Source organism: Oncorhynchus keta, chromosome 17 (assembly GCF_023373465.1).
Source record: "Oncorhynchus keta strain PuntledgeMale-10-30-2019 chromosome 17, Oket_V2, whole genome shotgun sequence".
NCBI classification, from domain to species: domain Eukaryota; kingdom Metazoa; phylum Chordata; class Actinopteri; order Salmoniformes; family Salmonidae; genus Oncorhynchus; species Oncorhynchus keta.
This window is the reverse complement of record NC_068437.1, coordinates 27,594,659-27,614,720: the sequence shown is the minus strand read 5'-3', so window position 1 is coordinate 27,614,720 and position 20,062 is coordinate 27,594,659. Positions and strand designations below refer to the sequence as shown.

The following is a 20,062-nucleotide window of genomic DNA, read 5'->3' as shown; positions in this document are numbered from 1 at the left end:
AAAACAAAGGTGACTGTAACAGTATAGCTTCCGTCCCTCTCCTCGCCCCAACCTGGGCTCAAACCAGGGACCCTCTGCACACAGACAGCAGTCACCCTCGAAGCATCGTTACCCATCGCTCCACAAATGCCGCGGCCCTTGCAGAGCAAGGGGAACCACTACTTCAAGGTCTCAGAGCAAGTGAAGTCACCAATTGAAACGCTATTAGCGCGCACTACCGCTAACTAGCTAGCCATTTCACATCCGTTACACTCAACCCCCTTTTGACCTCCTCCTTTTCCCGCAGTAACCAGTGATCCGGGTCAACACCATCAATGTAACAGTAAAGACTTGACGTCTGTCCCCTCGCCCCGACCTGGGTGCGAACCAGGGACGCTCTGCACACATCAACAGTCACCCTCAAAGCATCGTTACCCATCGCTCCACAAAAGCCGTGGCCCTTGCAGAGCAAGTGGAACCACTGCTTCAAGGTCTCAGAGCAAGTGACGTCACCGATTGAAACGCTATTAGCGCTATTAGCGTTACATGACTACCTCATGGAGCTGGTTGACAAAATGCCAAGAGTGTGCACAGCTGTCATCAAGGCAAAGGGTGGCTACTTTGAAGAATCTCAAATATATTCTGATTTGTTTAACACTTTTTGTGTTACTACATGATTCCATATGTGTTATCTCATAGTTTTGATGTCTTCACTATTATTCTACAATGTAAAAATAGGGAAAATAAAGAAAAACCCTTGAATGAGTAGGTGTGTCCAAACTTTTACTGGTACTGTACAGTGCACACACACACGTATATACAGTGGGGAGAACAAGTATTTGATACAATGCCGATATTGCCGGTTTCCTACTTACAAAGCATGTAGAGCTCTGTCATTTTTTATCATAGGTGAAAGGGATTTCTTCCATTGACGGAGAGGCGGACCAAAGCGCAGCGTGGTTATTTTGATTCATGTTTTAATAAATCACTTCACATGAACAAACTAACAAAAAACAAGAACCGTGAAAACCCAAAACAGCCCTATCTGGTGCAAAACACAGAGACAGGAACAATCACCCACAAAAACACAGTGAAACCCAGGCTACCTAAGTATGATTCTCAATCAGAGACAACTAATGACACTTGCCTCTGATTGAGAACCATACTAGGCCAAAACATAGAAATACCCCAAAACATAGAAAAACAAACATAGACTGCCCACCCAACTCACGCCCTGACCATACTAAATAATGACAAAACAAAAGAAATAAAGGTCAGAACGTGACAATAGGTACACTTCAACTGTGAGAGACGAATCTAAAACAAAAATCCAGAAAATCACATTGTATGATTTTTAAGTAATTAATTTGCATTTTATTGCATGACATAAGTATTTGATACATTAGAAAAGCATAACTTAATATTTGGTACCAAAACATTTGTTTGCAATTACAGAGATCATACGTTTCCTGTAGTTCTTGACCAGGTTTGCACACACTACAATCACTACCAGTCCAGTCTGCGCGAGGACGTCTGTCGGGAGTTGGCCTGCAGAAACACCACTCTCACATTCAACCAGCTGGTGGACCTGTCCATCCGGCTGGATGACCTGCTTGCTACCCGTGGACGTCCAGATCGGGGTCGGTTGATTCCGTCCCCCAGCACCACTGCTCCAACGCCCATGGAGTTGGAAGGTGCTGCACTTAGGGCGACCGGAGGAGGAGCCGTTCCATGCACCATCTGTGGCAGCAGAGGGCACACTGCTGGTGCTGGGGAGGTTCCTCTGGGAGTCGAGACAGCAGGCAGGGCATTCATGTGTCACCCCAGGTGAGTCGGCACCAGGCTCACCCAGAGCCCCCTGTTGCTCACATGTTTTTGTTTATTAATTTTCCTGAGTTTTTCCCGCATTCCCAGCATAAGGTGCTCGTAGATTCAGGTGCAACTGGGAATTTTATTGACAGATCATTTGCCCATAGTTTAGGGATCCACATTGTTCCTGTGGATATGCCCTTCCCTGTGCACGCCCTAGGTAGTCGACCATTAGGGTCAGGGCTAATTAGGGAGGCCATCGCTCCACTGGGCATGGTTATGCAGGAGGGTCGCAAGGAGAGAATCAGTCTATTCCTTATTGATTCTCCTGCGTTTCCAAAGGTGCTGGGCCTACCCTGGTTGGCCTGTCATTTCGTGGCAACAGGGGGTTCTCACGGGCTGGTCACGAAAGTGCTCGGGGAGGTGTTTAGGGGTTTCAGTCAGTGCTACTACGGTGGAAAGTCCAGACCAGGTCTCCACCGTGCGCATCCCCTCTGAATATGCCGATTTGGCTCTCGCCTTCTGTCAATAGAAGGCGACTCAATTACCACCCCATCGACGGGGGATGTGTGCGATAAATCTCCTGGTAGACGCAGCACTTCCCAGGAGTCACGTGTATCCCCTGTCGCAAGAGGAGATGGCGGCTATGGAAACATATGTCTCCGAATCTCTGAGGCAGGGGTACATTCGGCCTTCCACTTCACCTGCCTCCTCAAGTTTATTTTTTGTGAAGAAGAAGGATGAAGGTCTGTGCCCGTGTATTGACTATTGAGGCATCAACCAAATCACTGTGAGGTACAGTTACCCGCTGCCTCTCATAGCCAGTGATATCGAGTCAATGCACGGGACGCGCTTCTTCACAAATTTGGATCTCAGGAGTGCTTACAACCTGGTGCTTATCCGGGAGGGGATGAGTGGTAGATGGCATTTAGTACTACCTCAGGGCACTATGAGTACCCCGTCATGCCGTACGGGTTGATCAATGCTCTTCCAGGCCTTTGTAGATGAGATTTTCCAGGACCTGCACGGGCAGGGTGTATTGGTGTATATCGAAGACATTCTGATATACTCCGCTACATGCGCCGAGCATGTGTCCCTGGTGTGCAGGGTGCTTGGTCAACTGTTGGAGCATGACCTGTACATCAAGGCTGAGAAATGCCTGTTTTTCCAACAGTCTCCTTCCTAGGGTACCGCATTTCTACATCAGGGGTGGAGATGGAGAGTGACCACATTACAGCCGTGCGTAATTGGCCGACTCCCACCACGGTAAAGGAAGTGCAGCGGTTTCTAGGGTTTTCCATCTACTACCGGAGTGCTGAAGGGGGGACCTGTTCGTTTGCAGTGGTCAGCTGAGGCAGACAGGGCTTTTGGTCAGCTGAGGGCTCTGTTTACCTCAGCTCTCGTGCTGGCTCATCCGGATCCCTCTTTAGCGTTCATAGTGGAGTTGGACGTGTCCGAAGCTGGGATAGGAGCCGTGCTCTCTCAGTGCTTGGGTACACCACCAAAGCTACGCCCCTGTGCCTTCTTTTCAAAGAAGCTCAGCCAGGCTGAGCGAAACTATGACGTGGGGGACTGGGAGTTGTTATACAACAATATTTAAAGATGAGCAATGGTTTAGGTTTAAAGACAGATATTCAAATTGCTTAGGTTTTGTAACAGAAGTCAGAACGACCACCAAGAACTTGTCTTTTACATTGTTGTTTTGGCCTTGTTGTCAAGGCTTTGAAGGCGTGGAGACATTGGCTTGAGGGGGCTAAACACCCTTTTCTCATCTGGACGGACCACCGCAATCTGGAGTACATCCGGGCGGCAAGGAGACTGAACCCTCGCCAGGCAAGGTGGGCCATGTTCTTTACCCGTTTTGTTTTCACCATGTCCTACAGACCGGGTTCCCAGAACACGAAGGCACAGAGGGTTCAGACACAGAGGAGTGGTCCATGGATCCCACTCCCATACTCCCAGCCTCTTGCCTGGTGGCACCGGTAGTGTGGGAGCTGGACACGGACATCGAGTGGGCGTTACGTACAGAGCTCACTCCCCCCCAGTGTCCAGCTGGGCATCTGTACGTTCCATTTGATGTCCACGACCGTTTGATCTATTGGGCCCACACGTCACCCTCTTCTGGTCATCCTGGCATCGGTCGGACATTGTGTTGCCTTAGTGGCAAGTACTGGTGGTCCAGCTTGGCTAAGGACGTGAGGGTTTATGTTTCCTCCTGCTTGGTGTGCGCCCAGTGCAAGGCCCCTAGGCACCTGCCCAGAGGGAAGTTACAACCCTTATCCATTCCGCAACGGCCGTGGTCGCTCCTGTCGGTGGACTTCCTGATGAATCTACCTCCCTCACAGGGTAACACCACGATCCTGTTCGTTGTGGATCGGTTTTCTAAGTCCTGCCGTCTCCTCTCTTTGCCTGGTCTCCCTATGGCCCTACAGACTGCGGAGGTCTTGTTTACTCACGTCTTCCGGCACTACGGGGTGCCTGAGGATATAGTGTCTGATTGGAGTCCCCAGTTCCCGTTGAGGGTCTGGAGGGTGTTCATGGAACCTCTGGGGGTCTCGGTCAGCCTAACCTCAGGTTTTCACCCCGAGAGTAACGGGCAGGTGGAGAGAGTAAACCAGGATGTGGGTAGGTTTCTGCAGTCTTACTGCCAGGACGGGCCGGGGGAGTGGGCGGCGTTCATATCCTGGCCAAAGATGGCCCAGAACTCGCTCCGCCACTCCTCTACCAACATCTCCCCTTTCCAGTGCATACTGGGGTACCAGCCGGTTCTGGCGCCGTGGCATCAGAGCCAGATCGAGGCTCATGCGGTAGACAACTGGTTTAGGCGCTCGGAAGAGACGTGGGACGCCGCTCATGTGTACCTTCAGCGAGACGTGAGGTGTCAGAAGGTCAGTGCAGACCGCCACCGCAGTGAGGCCCCGGTGTTCACACCGGGGGACCGGATCTGGTTCTTGACCCGAAACCTGCCCCTCCGCCTGCCCTGCCGGATGCTGGGTCCGCGGTTTGTGAGGCCATTCAAAGTCCCGAGGAAAGTGAACAAGGTTTGTTACAGTTTACAGCTTTCCCCAGATTACCGTATTAACTCCGCGTTCCATGTGTCTCTACTCAGGCCGGTGGTAGCTGGTCCACTCCAGGAGTCTGAGCTGCGAGAGGTTTCTCTGCCCCCTCTGGGGGCCCCGGTGTGGACTCGAGGCGTCGGGCGAGGGGCCTTCAGTACCTCGTGGAGTGGGAGGGGTATGGTCCGGATGAGCGATGCTGGGTGCTGGTGGAGGACTGCGGGATTTCCACCGTCTCCATCCGAGTCGCCCTCCGGGTCGTACCAGAAGCCGGTGTCGGCGCACAGCTGGAGCTTTGCGTCAAGGGGGGTGCTGTCACGACTTCCGCTGGAGTCGGTCCCTCTCCTTGTTCGAGCGGCATTCGGCGGTCGACGTAACTGGCCTTCTAGACATCACCGATCCACTTTTCATTTTCCATTTGTTTTGTCTTTGGTTTTTACACATCTGGTTTCAATTCCCCCATTACATGTTCATTATTTAACCCTCTGGTGTCCCCCATGTTTGTGTGCGTGTTTGTTCTATGTAGATGGCTGATTCTGTCGGCTGGTATTTTGTGCCGGGTTTTATACTTACGCCCGTTTATTCGTGGTACCGGTATATTTCACGCACTGTTGTATTGTTTCTATTGTTTCTGGTGTTTTTTTGTGATTTAATTACCTTGTCCACGCATCTCAACTCTCCTGCACCTGACACCTTTTCACCAGTTACCCAAAGCCTTGACAAATAGTTATCTTTTGTTTGTTTTAACTCCCACCCTTCAGCTCCACTCAACCGCTTCCATCTACCGCTTAACACTATCCGTATTGGATTTCTATTTGCCATATATTTTTCAACTGTGCTGTGATGTTTCAAAAAAGTTCTGAATCTTTTTATTCTCATAGTTTCTACAGATTGTAAATTAAAGAATTAAAGACAATCATTATTTTACCTCAGCAGGCTTTTTATTTGAGAGAAACAGTGAATTAATTGACTCTGGTCAGTCAGTCGACTTCTCTTCCTTCTGCCATTCTCTAGCTGACTTGAGTGTTAACCCGTCAACTTCTAGTTGTTTTCATTTCAACAGTTTACTACCTGTAATGTGCTAGATGCATTGCTTAATTTTAAGATAAACTTTTTTTTTAATCCACTAGGGCTGATGTGCTTTATCCATTTTTGCTGCTGTTCTCTGCTCCCCTGATTGCTGAATCATTAACCCATATTTTTTATCCCCAAGGTTTGGAAGGTGGCCCATGTATTCCCCCTTCACAAAGGTGGTGACCCTTGTGACCTAAATAATTATAGCCCTGTTTCTAAACTTTTTCTCCAAGGTTAAATATTAGAATCCTGAATAAATATCAGCTAAAATGTTTCTTATCTTTGAAATGAATTCTAAATGTACGTCAGTCGAATTTTAGACCAGGTCATAGCACTCTCTGCTGCATCCCTAGTTATAAATGATGTGCTTAACTGTATGGTTAAAAGGCAACATTGTGCTGCCCTCTTTATTGACCTGTCAAACGCTTTTGATGCTGTTGATCACTCACTGCAAATTCTGAGGCTTTCCTATTGGCCTAGACCAGGCTGCATGTAACTGGTTAACCGCTACGGGATCGGTGTGTCCCCCATGGGACGGTTGAGCTAACATAGGCTATTGTTATTAGCATGAGGTTGTAAGTAACAAGAACATTTCTCATAGACATATCTGATAGACATATCTGATATGGGCAGAAAGCTTAAATTCTTGTTAATCTAACTGCACTGTCCAATTTACAGTAGAACAACAACAAAAAAACAGTTTTTTTTATTTGTATTATCTTTTACCAGATCTAACGTGTTATATCTCCTACATTAATTTAAAATTTCCACAAACTTCTAAGTGTTTTCTTTCAAATGGTATCAAGAATATGCATATCCTCGCTTCAGGTCCTGAGCTACAGGTAGTTTGATTTGGGTATGTCATTTTAGGCGACATAAAAAAAAGAGGGTTAGATCCTTTTAATCGGTGTTATTATACACACCGCAAGGATGACCAGCTCATCGGGTCACATGACATACAGCTGGTTTATGTGATGCTCGGACTCCGGTGTGTGGGAGAAAGAATCCACTCCAGTCAGGCATGGATTGTAAACGCAGGATGACATAGCCAGTTAGTTCACAAATACGTTTTTACTGTAATAGAGAATCCCCATTTTAAACATGGGTCAGTGTGGTATTACCTCATCAAAGACAGTGCTGGTCTTTCTGAACCTCATTTTTTGGGTAAGTTAAGACGACATCTGTTGTTCGAGAATGCGCAAATTCTCATCCACAACATTATACGCAGCAACCTGCTACTTACTACCATTCAATGCAACCTAGGCCATGTGGCTGTTTGTCTATTTTTATCTTCAATATACTGTTTGGGCCTTTGGGTTACTACATAGTGCAATGTTCTTGCAGTCATGTTGCTATCCCTTTTACATGTAACTAACGTTAGCTAGCTGAACATTTCCTTTTGTTCTCTGTCTTTCTTTGTCTGGTTGCTTTGGCTACTGCGGCTAGAATCAGGGAGTTTCATGCTGTGCTTCTGTGCCCCCTTTGTCCCAGCCAATGTATGTGTATCTTTTTAAATGCCCATTCCCATAAAATGAAACGGTAGCCTAATAGCCATACTGTAAGTGGGTCCTCAACATAAAGTGTTTTGTTGGCAGCTCTTTTTCTAAACTTCCATATGTTAGGATATAAAGGGAAAGGGAAACACCTAGTCAATTGTACAACTGAATGCCTTCAACTAAAATGAGGCTTGAGATCAATTAACACAATGGTCTTTGCCAGTCAGTAAGAAATCAAATAATTCCAATTTGAAGGATTGAGTTATTATAATGCCAATGGGATGGTTGTAAAGTTGTATGCTTTTGTGTCAGACAAACATGTCTTTTAGCTCATCCTTAGCCTAGCATGCTCAAGATTGGCCTCTGAGGCCACACTGATTTGAACCTTTTTTTTTGTTTTATAATATGTTTTTTTTTGTGTGTGTGATTTAATACTCTCTCCCCCCATAAAACAGGCAGCAGCAGGGATTTTGTGCTATGTTGGAGCCTACGTGTTCATCACCTATGATGACTACGACCACTTCTTTGAGGATGTGTACACCCTTATCCCTGCTGTGACCATAATTGCAGTTGGAGGCCTCCTTTTCATCATCGGTCTTATTGGATGCTGTGCCACAATACGAGAAAGCCGCTGTGGCCTTATAACGGTCAGTGCAGGGCTCTACGCTGATGTTTTTTACAGGGAGCACGTGTGCGCATAAGTTGAAAAATGTAGGCTCACACAAAGAAATGTAGGCTCACACAAAGAAATGTAGGCTCACACAAAGAAATGTAGGCTCACACAAAGAAATGTAGGCTCACACAAAGAAATGTAGGCTCACACAAAGAAATGTAGGAGCACAATGAAAAATATTTGAGGTAACGACGTTTTCTTTGTAGTAATGGTACGAGCGTGACGGTCATGAATCTGCGCTCAATGTATTCCCAATGGCACTCGGGCTTCGGTGCAGTGAAGTAATCATTGCAAGTAAAATGGTTGCGCTTTAGAGCCCTGCAGTGAATGTTGCCTTGTCCCCTACTACTACAACATTCAAACTGGTCTCAGAACTCCCTCAGTAATCCTGTTGGCCAGAAGACTGGCCAGCAGAGAGCTTTTGTATCATGTTTTTAAAAATAATTGTATTTCACCTTTTATGTTGGATAATCCTTCATTAAAGTGTTGATTTAAATGTGACTTATTTCCCATCTTACAGTGGGTTAACTGCCTTGTTCAGGGACAGAATGACAGATTTTTACCTTGTCAGCTCGAGGATTCGATCCAGCAACCTTTTGGTTAACCACTAGGCTACCTGCTGCCCCAAATAAATGCTGGAGATCTTAAAATGTTCCTGTCTGCCTTAGGGACTCTTTTATTTTCAGGAGTTTCTTACGTTTAATTCTTTCTCTTTTCACCACAGTTTGTCATCATTCTCCTGCTGGTGTTTGTGACGGAAGTGGCTGTGGTGGTTCTTGGTTATATTTACAGATCGAAGGTGTGTAAGTGAAGTACATATTGATCAAGGTTACATTTGTGAAAATCAGATTTTGTTCAGGATACCAATTATCTGGATATGTTCCTATGTGAAACTTTTTTCCTTTAACAATATTAAAAATGTTCTAGTATGAAATGTATCTTTTATATTTAGTCTTCCCATGAATGGAGAAAGTGTTGTCTTAAGTGGTGATTCACTATAGTAGCCTAGTATTCATCAGAAATGCATTAATGAGGTTATGTGAGATTGTCCCGTTAAGCCCAGTAACCTGTTTGTTTACAGGTTGAAGATGAGGTCAATCACTCCATCCAGAAGGTGTACAATGAGTACAATGGCACCAATGCAGATGCCTCAAGCCGTGCCATTGACTACGTGCAAAGACAGGTGATAGAATGTAACTTGGGCAATTCATGTTTTGTGTAACAGTTAAGTTATTTAAACCTGTATTGAAATGATCTAGTGTTAACCATCACCATTTGTCATGCCTGCAGCTCCATTGTTGTGGAATTCACACTTACTCAGACTGGATGAACACACGCTGGTTTAATGAGTTTCAAAACAACAGTGTACCAGTGAGCTGCTGCAAACCTAATGTCAGCAACTGTACAGGCTCTCTAGCCCGTCCTGGAGACCTCTATCCAGAGGTACGAGATTGTCCAAAACATACCTGTGCTTTGCTCTCATGCATAACATTCACATTGATTCTCTTACACAATGTACTGTTTGTGTGTTTCCAGGGATGTGAAGCCCTTGTTGTGAAGAAACTAAAGGAGATAATGATGTATGTCATCTGGGCTGCACTGACGTTCGCTGCAATTCAGGTACAGAACCAATTCCATCAGCCCTCTTTCGTTCAACTAATGGATGTGTTGTTCCATCATGTGACCCCCCTGCACATCCCTATGGTATGACCCATGAAGTGATTCATTATAGAGGCTGAGTGGGCCCGGGTATGCCGTTATTATGTCAACCCCCAGCCACACTCCACCAGAGCCTCAAGGAACAGGGCCTAGAGGGGACTGTTTCGTGGGGACAGGGAAAATGCATCTAGGAATTTCTGGAAAAGGGGAAATGGCATGGCCACAAGGACATCTCAAACTAGGCTAAATGGAGCCTAAAGGAAACGTCCCCTGCCAATTTGCATTGACTTAATATATTAGTTACTTTGATTTGTTATAATGTTCATAATCAGATTCTGGAGGCAGTGGGAAATTGAGTGGATTAAGACGGCATGTCATTTGTTGGATTTACCCCTTTTCATTCTGTTCATTTGACTACGAGGGGGCTGCTTTTAAAGTGCTGTCATTCATTATTTCAGTAAAAATCTATCAAATGTATTTTCTGAAGCCCTTTTTACATCAGTTGTCCCAAAGTGCAATACAGATACCCAGCTTAACCCCAGGACAGCAAATGGTTATAGTCTACATTTAAATAGCAGTTTATCAATGTACTGTAGTTGCATCCTTTTATAATATTACCTCTGCATTTCATCAACATTAGATTTTATATTATTTTATGGGCTAATGAGTGTGTGGATGTGCATTTTCTGGTTTGCAGTAATCCTAGAGGCTTTTCACCCAGAGGCTTCCCTGTTTGCTGCTGATGTAGTAGCTTTGTGTCCTTGCTCAGCCTTTCCTGGGAGAGTAGTTGGCTTAGTGCCCAGGTCAGAGGCTGACAGGTGACATCCTCAGGAACAGATGGATGGAAGACATGGATGACACTACACTTCAACCCCTGGTGTTTTCCTTTCCTAGGTATTTGGGATGCTGAGTGCCTGTGTGGTGCTGTGCCGTAGGAGCCGTGACCCTGCCTACGAGCTTCTCATGACAGGGGGAAACTACGCATAAGGAACACACACACCTAGGTTCGTGGCTTTGTCAGTGGAGGGATGGTTCACTGGCTTGCCCAAGCTCAGGTCTCCTCTGCTGTAAATTGAAAAGCTCCTCACATGGTGGCTCATACTCCACAATGGTGATGGGTTAAGTGGTAAAAAAAAACAGTTTATTTACATGCTATGTAAGTTGGTATTTTGTTACTTTTTTTCAAAAAGCCACAAGCCAAATTCTTAAATGGTGATTAAACAAGTTTTTTTTTGTTATTTGTTGCTCTGATATGTGACAAATTATATTTGCTGCACTTAAGTTTTACCTGTGTACCTCAAACAACAAGGATGAGGCCCCTGTGAATGATAAACCTACTGTATGGAATATGTGGACTGAATACTTTACTCATATCAGTTTGCAATATGTGTATGGTTTTGGAATATTTTATAAATATTTGCATCAAGTAGCTGAGTTGAACATTTCCTGTGTGTGAGGTTGCCTTGTGCTACTGCTTTGTTTGGCCCAGACCTCACCCTTCACCAGCACCATTCTGTTTCTAATGAGAAGCAGTTGAACTATAGACGGTATACAAGTCAATGGCACTGCGTCGGCCCACCAGGAATGGGCAGTAACCAAAGTGCAGTCAATTAACTGATTTGCTTTGCAAGAATGTGGGCATTTGATTAATCCACATGCACTGTTACTAAAATGTTCTGTTGTAATTTCTGTGTGGCGTTGAGCACACTCGTGGTATGTAGGCCTAGTTATAAAATTAGATTTTTAAGAAATGTAGTCATGTAGAGAAAAAGAAACCAGAGATGGGGGGACTTTAACAAGGAAATAAACTGTATTCCAGCCAGAAGACTTTGTAGTTTCATTTATTTCTATATTTCACACAAATATGCTCACTTTTCTCTGCACACAACCAAGACTGTAGCCATGGCTCTCTTGTGTGGACATTAGAGCTGTATGGTTTTCTCCAGACAAAGCACCCTGATGTTCATACACTAATTGTCTGAGAGCTGTTGTCATTGGCAGAGCCAGTGAGTCACATCCTAAACCACTTTTGTGGAAATATCTTTCCCAGGGGGAGGGAGAGCTGGCTTTAAGTGATTCATGTAGCCATGCTTTTGGTTAAGCACAGAGTCCGATGATTGGGCATGTCTTAATCTTGTTATTGGGACAAGCCTTGTCATTAGATCATTTAAATTGGGCATCAGGGTGCCATAGGCCGGTTCTACCTTGTCTGTATTAAAGCTACAAATGTCTAGCTACTTGCAAAGTTTCTCTCTTATGCGTTAGCTAACAGTTAAACAGTAATTGTATTTGTACATTGGGACTTTGAGGCAGGCTCTTAGTGACCAGATGCCTTTGAACTGCTCCCAAGTGGCGCAGTGGTCTCAGGCATTGCATCTCAGTGCAAGAGACTCTACTACAGTCCCTGGTTCAAATCCAGGCTGTATCACATCCAGCTGTGATTGGGAGTTCCTTAGGGTGGTGCACAATTGGCCCCGCGTCGTCCGGGGTAGGCCGCCATTGTAAATAAGTATTTGTTAACATTTTTTAAACTAGTTGGATCAGTCTGCACTGTAATGTGATTTGTCTTGAGTCACAAATGGACAGCTGCTTGTGGGGTTTCCAAGTGAGTATTGGATTTACTTGCAATGAAGCCTGTAAAGTTTTACATTTTGTATTTGTATTACTGAAAACAGAGTCAAATAGCCTGGCTGACCTATGCGAAAACTGACAACCTCATTTGCTAGTCCACTTTATGCAATATAGCTGGTAAGAAATATTTTATGTAAACACTTTCAAAGCTAGAGTCCTTCATAAATACATTTACAACTGTCAGTCGAATAGTATTCTTAAGGAAAGGGGGATTAGAAGTATCACCCTAAATTCATCTAAGCCATTGTATTTTTCTGCCAATTCTAGCATGTGGACAGTATATCCCACTTAATTGCTCAAACACACAAGTAATATTCAATACTAAAGAATATAAATAGCTCTGTGACTACAATGTGCGAGTGCACTTTGCAGCTGTCCTCGCTACAGTATGATTCCTAAACAACACACGGGTCGTTCCTTGAATAGAGTACATTTTGTGTAGTCTAATGTGGTCAACTATTCATTTCACATTCTGCCATAAAGGCACATGTTCCACTTCACAAATAATAACATATTGAAAGTGCCCATGAAGTGTCATTAAGTAACTGGGTTGACCGTAATAGGGTTGAGGTTTTCATCTTAAAGCTGCAATATGTAACTTTTTTTAGGGACCTGACCAGATTTGCAAAGAAATGTGAGTTATAGATCTGTCATTCTTTATTGAAAGCAAGTCTAAGAAACAGTAGATATGTTCTATGTGTGCTGTTCTATGCTTCCCAATCTTACATTTTGTTTTTGCATTTATTTACTTTAGTTTTTGTATACCAGCTTCAAACAGCTGAAAATACAAATGTTTGATTATGGAAAATATATTTCATAGCAGTTTAGATGGTACAACGATTCTTTACACTATACTTGCTTGTTTTGTCACAAATACTGAAATTGGGCTAACTGAATTAGAATTTGAGCAACCAAGAATTGGCAGAGCCATTTCTGCATAGTGCATCTTTAAATCAGCCATAAATCCCATTGTGACATGTGGAATTGAAGCTTGTTGTGTGCAGCAATGAGGGGCAATTGAAGCTTGTAAAACATTCCTAATTATTAAAACATTCCTAGCCTATCTAGGGGTAACGGGGTTGACGTGTTATGCTTGACATGCTCAGTTTTTACCAGAAAATTTCAAAAAATAGAAACTGCTCACCTGCTTTTACACTATGTTTTGACTATTGTAAACTCAGCAAAAAAAGAAACACTCCTTTTTCAGGACCCTGTCTTTCAAAGATAATTCGTAAAAATCCAAATAACTTCACAGATCTTCATTCTAAAGGGTTTAAACACTATTTCCCATGCATGTTCAATGAACCATAAACAATGAATGAACATGCACCTGAGGAACGGTCATTAAGACACTAACAGATTACTGACGGTAGGCAATTAATTAAGGTCACAGTTATGAAAACTTCAGATGTGGCCAGGGTAATAAATTGCATTGTCCGTACTGTGAGACGCCTAAAACAGCGCTACAGGGAGACAGGATGGACAGCTGACCGTCCTCGCAGTGGCAGACCATGTGTAACAACACCTGCACAGGATCGGTACATCCGAACATTACACCTGTGGGACAGGAACAGGATGGCGGCAACAACTGCCCGAGTTACACCAGGAACGCACATTCCCTCCATCAGTACTCAGACTGTCTGCAATAGGCTGAGAGAGGCTGGACTGAGGGCTTGTAGGTCTGTTGTAAGGCATGTCCTCAACAGACATCACAGGCAACAATGTCACCTATGGGCACAAACCCATCGTTGCTGGACCAGACAGGACTGGCAAAAAGTGCTCTTCACTGACGAGTTGCAGTTTTGTCTCACCAGGGGTGATGGTCGGATTTGCGTTTATCGTCGAAGGAATAAGCGTTAAACCGAGGCCTGTACTCTGGAGTGGGATCGATTTGGAGGTGGAGGGTCCGTCATGGTCTGGGGTGTTGTGTCACAGCATCATCGGACTGAGCTTGTCATTGCAGGCAATCTCAACATTGTGTGTTACAGGGAAGACATCCTCCTCCCTCGTGGTACCCTTCCTGCAGGCTCATCCTGACATGACCCCCCAGCATGACAATGCCACCAGCCATATTGCTTGTTCTGTGTGCGATTTCCTGCAAGACAGGAATGTCAGTGTTCTGCCATGGCCAGCGAAGAGCTCGGATCTCAATCCCATTGAGCACGTCTGGGACCTGTTGGATCGGAAATATCTGGAAACTTGCAGGTGCCTTGGAAGAATGTGGCAAGAACTGGCAAATCTGGTGCAGTGCATGAGGAGGATATGCACTGCAGTACTTAATGCAGCTGGTGGCCACACCAGATACAGACTGTTACTTTTGATTTTGACCCCCCCTTTGTTCAGGGACACATTATTCAATTGATATTATTCAAATATCTGTGGAACTTTTTCAATTTATGTCTCAGTTGTTGAATCTTGTTATGTTCACACAAATATTTACATGTTAAGTTTGCTGAAAATAAACGCAGTTGACAGTGAGAGGATGTTTCTTTTTTTGCTGAGTTTATGTTCAATGTTTCTTTTGATTTTTTTTTAAAAAAGGCAATAGTTTCATGGTCCATTTTAAATGAGAGCTCAGTTCATGTAACAGGGTTGACCTTAAAATCAGGGACAAATCACATTAAATAAATAATCATCTTCAGAAATGACTGTCAAAGTAACAAAATAACTAGGTTTTTAACAACGATGGTGAAATTGTGGGGTTAAGTGGGTTAAAACCTCAGATGTAAAGTCCACTGTTTAGGGGACCTGCATGGTTCTGGTACCAGTTTCAAATGTCATTTTAGCTTATAAATGCATGTGGCCACTGTAGATCGAAATGGCTTGCATTGAGCGGTAGCCCTGATTCTCACGGACACAGGAGTATATCTTTAATGTCTGTGTCGAGTAAACTCCAACTGTGGAGTAGGATGTGAAATCTGACACCACTTGAAGCTGGGAGGACCCTCCTACCATTTCATTTGATCTTCCGACTGTCCAACTCCTTGCTGAACCCTATGTAACAGCCACTGACTAATGGGGCTTTAAAGACAACTGGGAACTCTAAGAAAAAAAAGGTCAAATCACGTCGGTGATCTTCAGGTCGGAAAGTCTGAGCTCTAGAAAGATGCTTGAGTTTCCGACTTGGAATTCCGAGTGTTCAAAACTATTTTTCCCTGTTGGAGCTTTTTTTTTTCCAGAGTTCCCAGTTCTATTGAACTTACTAAAGTCATATATTTCTGAGCAAAAGCACATGCCGGCAATCCTTACATCTGTAGCAAAGGCAGTACAGTAGACGGGCTAAGGCTGCTTCTCCAATAGAAATCCCTGATCATGTCATGTCATGTTGACGTTGGCTAGCTAAGCTCATGCGTAGAAACATATCATCGGGTCTAACTGGCGTCTCATGCCGAACTGCGCATGTGTAGGCCATCAACTCAAATGCACTCCTTCAATATAAAGTATTTTTTGACGAAAATGAAAACCTATCAGTTGGTCACTTTCACGAGGTTCAACTACTTAAGACATTGGCTCGAATCTAGGTTGTGCCTTTAGATTTTGAGAAAATTAACAACTAAGGAGGAATATTCACTCAAACCCCTAAACCCGGCCTGGTCTGTTTCACAAGCGTTCTTGGAAGTCTCACAATGTTGCTCCTCTGGGTTTAGAAACTGTGTCGGTAGAGCATCAGGAGAGGGTGGTTTTGTCACTCTAGCACAGGGTTGGGCAACTTTGATGGGGGTGGGGGCCACAAAAAATCTGAACTCATGAGGGGCCGCAAAACATTTTAGTGACCCCCCTCTTGACAGCGGAGAGACCATTTTTTTTGTTGTTGTTGCAATTCTGCACATTTTACCATGGGCCGTAGAGAAAATGTTGCCATTTTAGGCACGTTTGCTGCAAGAGGCAGAGAAGAAAAAGTGCAGTTTTTAATATGATATCTGTTTGAGAATGACTGACAAAATCAATGTGGGAGCCCCGGTCGGTAATTCGACCATGATTAGGGCTACTACAGGTTTAGATAGCTAGCTGCTAAACTAATTTACCAATCTAAAAATGTTTAGCTGAGATGGGCTAATTGAGTGACTACATTGCAGAATAATAGTGAATAGATCAAAACTATGAAATAACACACATAGAATTATGTAGTAACCAAAAAACTGTTAACAAATCAAAATATATTTTAGATTCTTCAAAGTAGCCACCCTTTGCCTTGATGACAGCTTTGAACACACTTGGCATTCTCTAAACAGTTTCACCTGGAATGCTTTTCCAATAGTCTTGAAGGAGTTCCAACATATGCTGAGCACTTGTTTGCTGCTTGTCCTTCACTCTGCGGGCCAACTCATCCCAAACCATCTCAAATGGGTTGATGCAGCACTCCATCACTCTCCTTCTTGGTCAAATAGTCCTTGAACAGCCTGGAGGTGTGTTGGGTCATTGTCCTGTTGAAAAATAAATTATAGTCCCACTAAGCGCAAATCAGATGGGATGGCGTATCGCTGCAGAATACTTTGGTAGCCATGCTGGTTAAGTGTGCCTTGAATTCTTAATAAATCGAATACAGTGTCACCAGCAAAGATCCCCCACACCATCACACCACCTCCTCCATGCTTCATGGTGGGAACCACACATGCGGAGATCATCCGTTCACTCACTCTGTGTCTCACAAAGACATGGCGGTTGGAACCAAAAATCTCCAATTTGGACTCATCAGACAGAAGGACAGATTTCCACCGGTCTAATGTCCATTGCTCGTGTTCCTTGGCCCAAGCAAGTCTCTTCTTCTTATTGGTGTCCTTTAGTAGTGGTTTCTTTGCAGCAATTCAACCATGATGGCCTGATTCACGCAGTCTCCACTGAACAGTTGATGTTGAGATGTGTCTGTTACTTGAAATCTGTGAAGCATTTATTCGGGCTGCAATTTCTGAGGCTGGTAATTGTAATGAATTTATCCTCTGCAGCAGAGGTAACTCTGGGTCTTCCTTTCCTGTGGCGGTCCTCATGAAAGCCAGTTTCATCATAGTGCTTGATGGTTTTTGTGACAGCGCTTGAAGAAACTTTCAAAGTTTTTGAATTTTCCATATTGACTGACCTTCATGTCTTAAAGTAATGATGGACTGTAATTTCTCTTAGATTATTTGAGCTGTTCTTGCCATAATATGGATTTGGGCTTTTACCAAAGAGGGATATCTTCTGTATACCACCCCTACCTTGTCACTACACAACTGATTGGCTCAAATGCATTAAGAAAAAAATTAATTCCACAAATCAACTTTTAACAAGGTACACCTGTTAATTGAAAAGCATTCCAGGTGAATACCTCATGAAGCTAGTTAAGAGAATGCCAAGAGTGCGCAAAGCTGTCATCAAGGCAACAGGTGGCTACTTGAAGAATTTCAAATTTTAAATATATTTTGATTTAACACTTTCTTGGTTACTGCATGATTCAATACGTGTTATTTAATAGTTTTGATGGTTTCACTATTATTCTACAATGTAGAAAATAGTAAAAATAAAGAAAAACCCTTGAATGAGTACTGTACAGTTGGGCAAAAAAGGATTTAGTCAGCCACCAATTGTGCAAGTTCTCCTACTTAAAAAGTTGAGAGAGGCCTGTAATTTTCATCATAGGTACACTTCAACTATGACAGACAAAATGAGAAAAGAAAATCCAGAAAATCACATTGTAGGATTTTTTATGAATTTATTTGCAAATTATGGTGGAAAATAAGTATTTGGTCACCTACAAACAAGCAAGATTTCTGGCTCTCACAGACCTGTAACTTCTTCTTTAAGAGGCTCCTCTGTCCTCCACTCGTTACCTGTATTAATGGCACCTATTTGAACTTGTTATCAGTATAAAAGACACCTGTCCACAACCTCAAACAGTCACACTCCAAACTCCACTATGGCCAAGACCAAAGAGCTGTCAAAGGACACCAGAAACAAAATTGTAGACCTGCACCAGGCTGGGAAGACTGAATCTGCAATAGGTAAGCAGCTTGGTTTGAAGAAATCAACTGTGGGAGCAATTATTAGGAAATGGAAGACATAAAAGACCACTGAGATTCTCCCTCGATCTGGGGCTCCACGCAAGATCTCACCCCGTGGGGTCAAAATGATCACAAGAACGGTGAGCAAAATTCCCAGAACCACACGGGGAGACCTAGTGAATGACCTGCAGAGAGCTGTGACCAAAGTAACAAAGCCTACCATCAGTAACACACTACGCCACCAGGGACTCAAATCCTGCAGTGCCAGACGTGTCCCCCTACTTAAGCCAGTACATGTCCAGGCCCGTCTGAAGTTTGCTAGCGAGCATTTGGATGATCCAGAAGAAGATTAGGAGAACGTCATATGGTCAGATGAAACCAAAATATAACTTTTTGGTAAAAACTCAACTCGTCGTGTTTGGAGGACAAAGAATGCTGAGTTGCATCCAAAGGACACCATACCTACTGTGAAGCACGGGGGTGGAAACATCATGCTTTGGGGCTGTTTTTCTGCAAAGGGACCAGGACGACTGATCCGTGTAAAGGAAAGAATGAATGGGGCCATGTTTCGTGAGATTTTGAGTGAAAACCTCCTTCCATCAGCAAGGGCATTGAAGATGAAACATGGCTGGGTCTTTCAGCATGACAGTGATCCCAAACACACCGCCCGGGCAACGAAGGAGTGGCTTCGTAAGAAGCATTTCAAGGTCCTGGAGTGGCCTAGCCAGTCTCCAGATCTTAACCCCATAGAAAATCTTTGGAGGGAGTTTAAAGTCCGTGTTGCCCAGCAACAGCCCCAAAACATCACTGCTCTAGAGGAGATCTGCATGGAGGAATGGGCCAAAATACCAGCAACAGTGTGTGAAAACCTTGTGAAGACTTACAGAAAACGTTTGACCTCTGTCATTGCCAACAAAGGGTATATAACAAAGTATTGAGATAAACTTTTGTTATTGACCAAATACTTATTTTCCACCATAATTTGCAAATAAATTCATAAAAAATCCTACAATGTGATTTTCTGGATTCATTTTTCTCATTTTGTCTGTCATAGTCGAAGTGTACCTATGATGAAAATTACAGGCCTCTCTCATCTTTTTTAGTGGGAGAACTTGCACAATTGGTGGCTGACTAAATACTTTTTTGCCCCACTGGGTATATATCTTGTTTTTGAGATATTGATCCGAGGGCCATTAAAAGGGCGACCATCCCTGCTCTAGTGCATTCACAGATTGATTAAAAGCCAACTTGATCAAAGTAATGTAAAATAATGAATAGATGTGTAATGTTCACAGTGGTGGGGGCAGACATTTTGATCATGAAAATAACTTTCAGAAAATATGCATATTTTCTCAATCACTAAACATACCAATATGTATTTTACAGTTAGTTATAAGGTGAAATCTTAGTCATTTTATTATTTTATTATACTATATTTAGAAAGCATATAAGTCATTTCAAGCTGTATTCATACAGTTTTGTTGAAGAAGAAATATTTCATGTTTTCATATTTTTATCATATTTGTACTGTGTACTTGAGTTTGTGTCCTCAAAACTGTCTACACCTTAGCAATTTATAATTATTTTTTACCAGAAAGGTGAGATTTAAACCTTTTTTGGAGTATGCAGAATTACAAGTTATTGTTTATGTCCCTCTTATGATAAATAATTACTTTTGAGGATTACATAGATTACACTTTATTTATATTT

At 43.5% G+C, this 20,062-nt stretch overlaps 1 protein-coding gene across 1 annotated transcript; it reads left to right on the top strand.

The window, feature by feature from the left end:
• Positions 1-6,855: 6,855 nt before the first annotated feature.
• On the top strand, positions 6,856-11,571 carry LOC118396726 (tetraspanin-3). The gene is made up of 7 exons (XM_035791111.1): positions 6,856-7,082; positions 7,870-8,061; positions 8,812-8,886; positions 9,169-9,270; positions 9,378-9,530; positions 9,624-9,707; positions 10,641-11,571. The coding sequence occupies exons 1-7, from the start codon at positions 7,020-7,022 to the stop codon at positions 10,731-10,733; spliced, it is 762 nt and encodes a 253-aa protein (XP_035647004.1). The 5' UTR covers positions 6,856-7,019; the 3' UTR covers positions 10,734-11,571.
• The last annotated feature ends 8,491 nt before the right edge of the window (positions 11,572-20,062 follow it).

Excerpts from the sequence above, each read along its gene's own strand:
- LOC118396726 (XM_035791111.1), top strand. The coding sequence starts at position 7,020 with ATGGGTCAGTGTGGTATTACCTCATCAAAGACAGTGCTGGTCTTTCTG. Across the intron at positions 8,062-8,811 it reads GCCGCTGTGGCCTTATAACG|TTTGTCATCATTCTCCTGCT; the intron begins GTCAGTGCAGGG and ends TTTTCACCACAG. Across the intron at positions 9,271-9,377 it reads TTGACTACGTGCAAAGACAG|CTCCATTGTTGTGGAATTCA; the intron begins GTGATAGAATGT and ends TCATGCCTGCAG.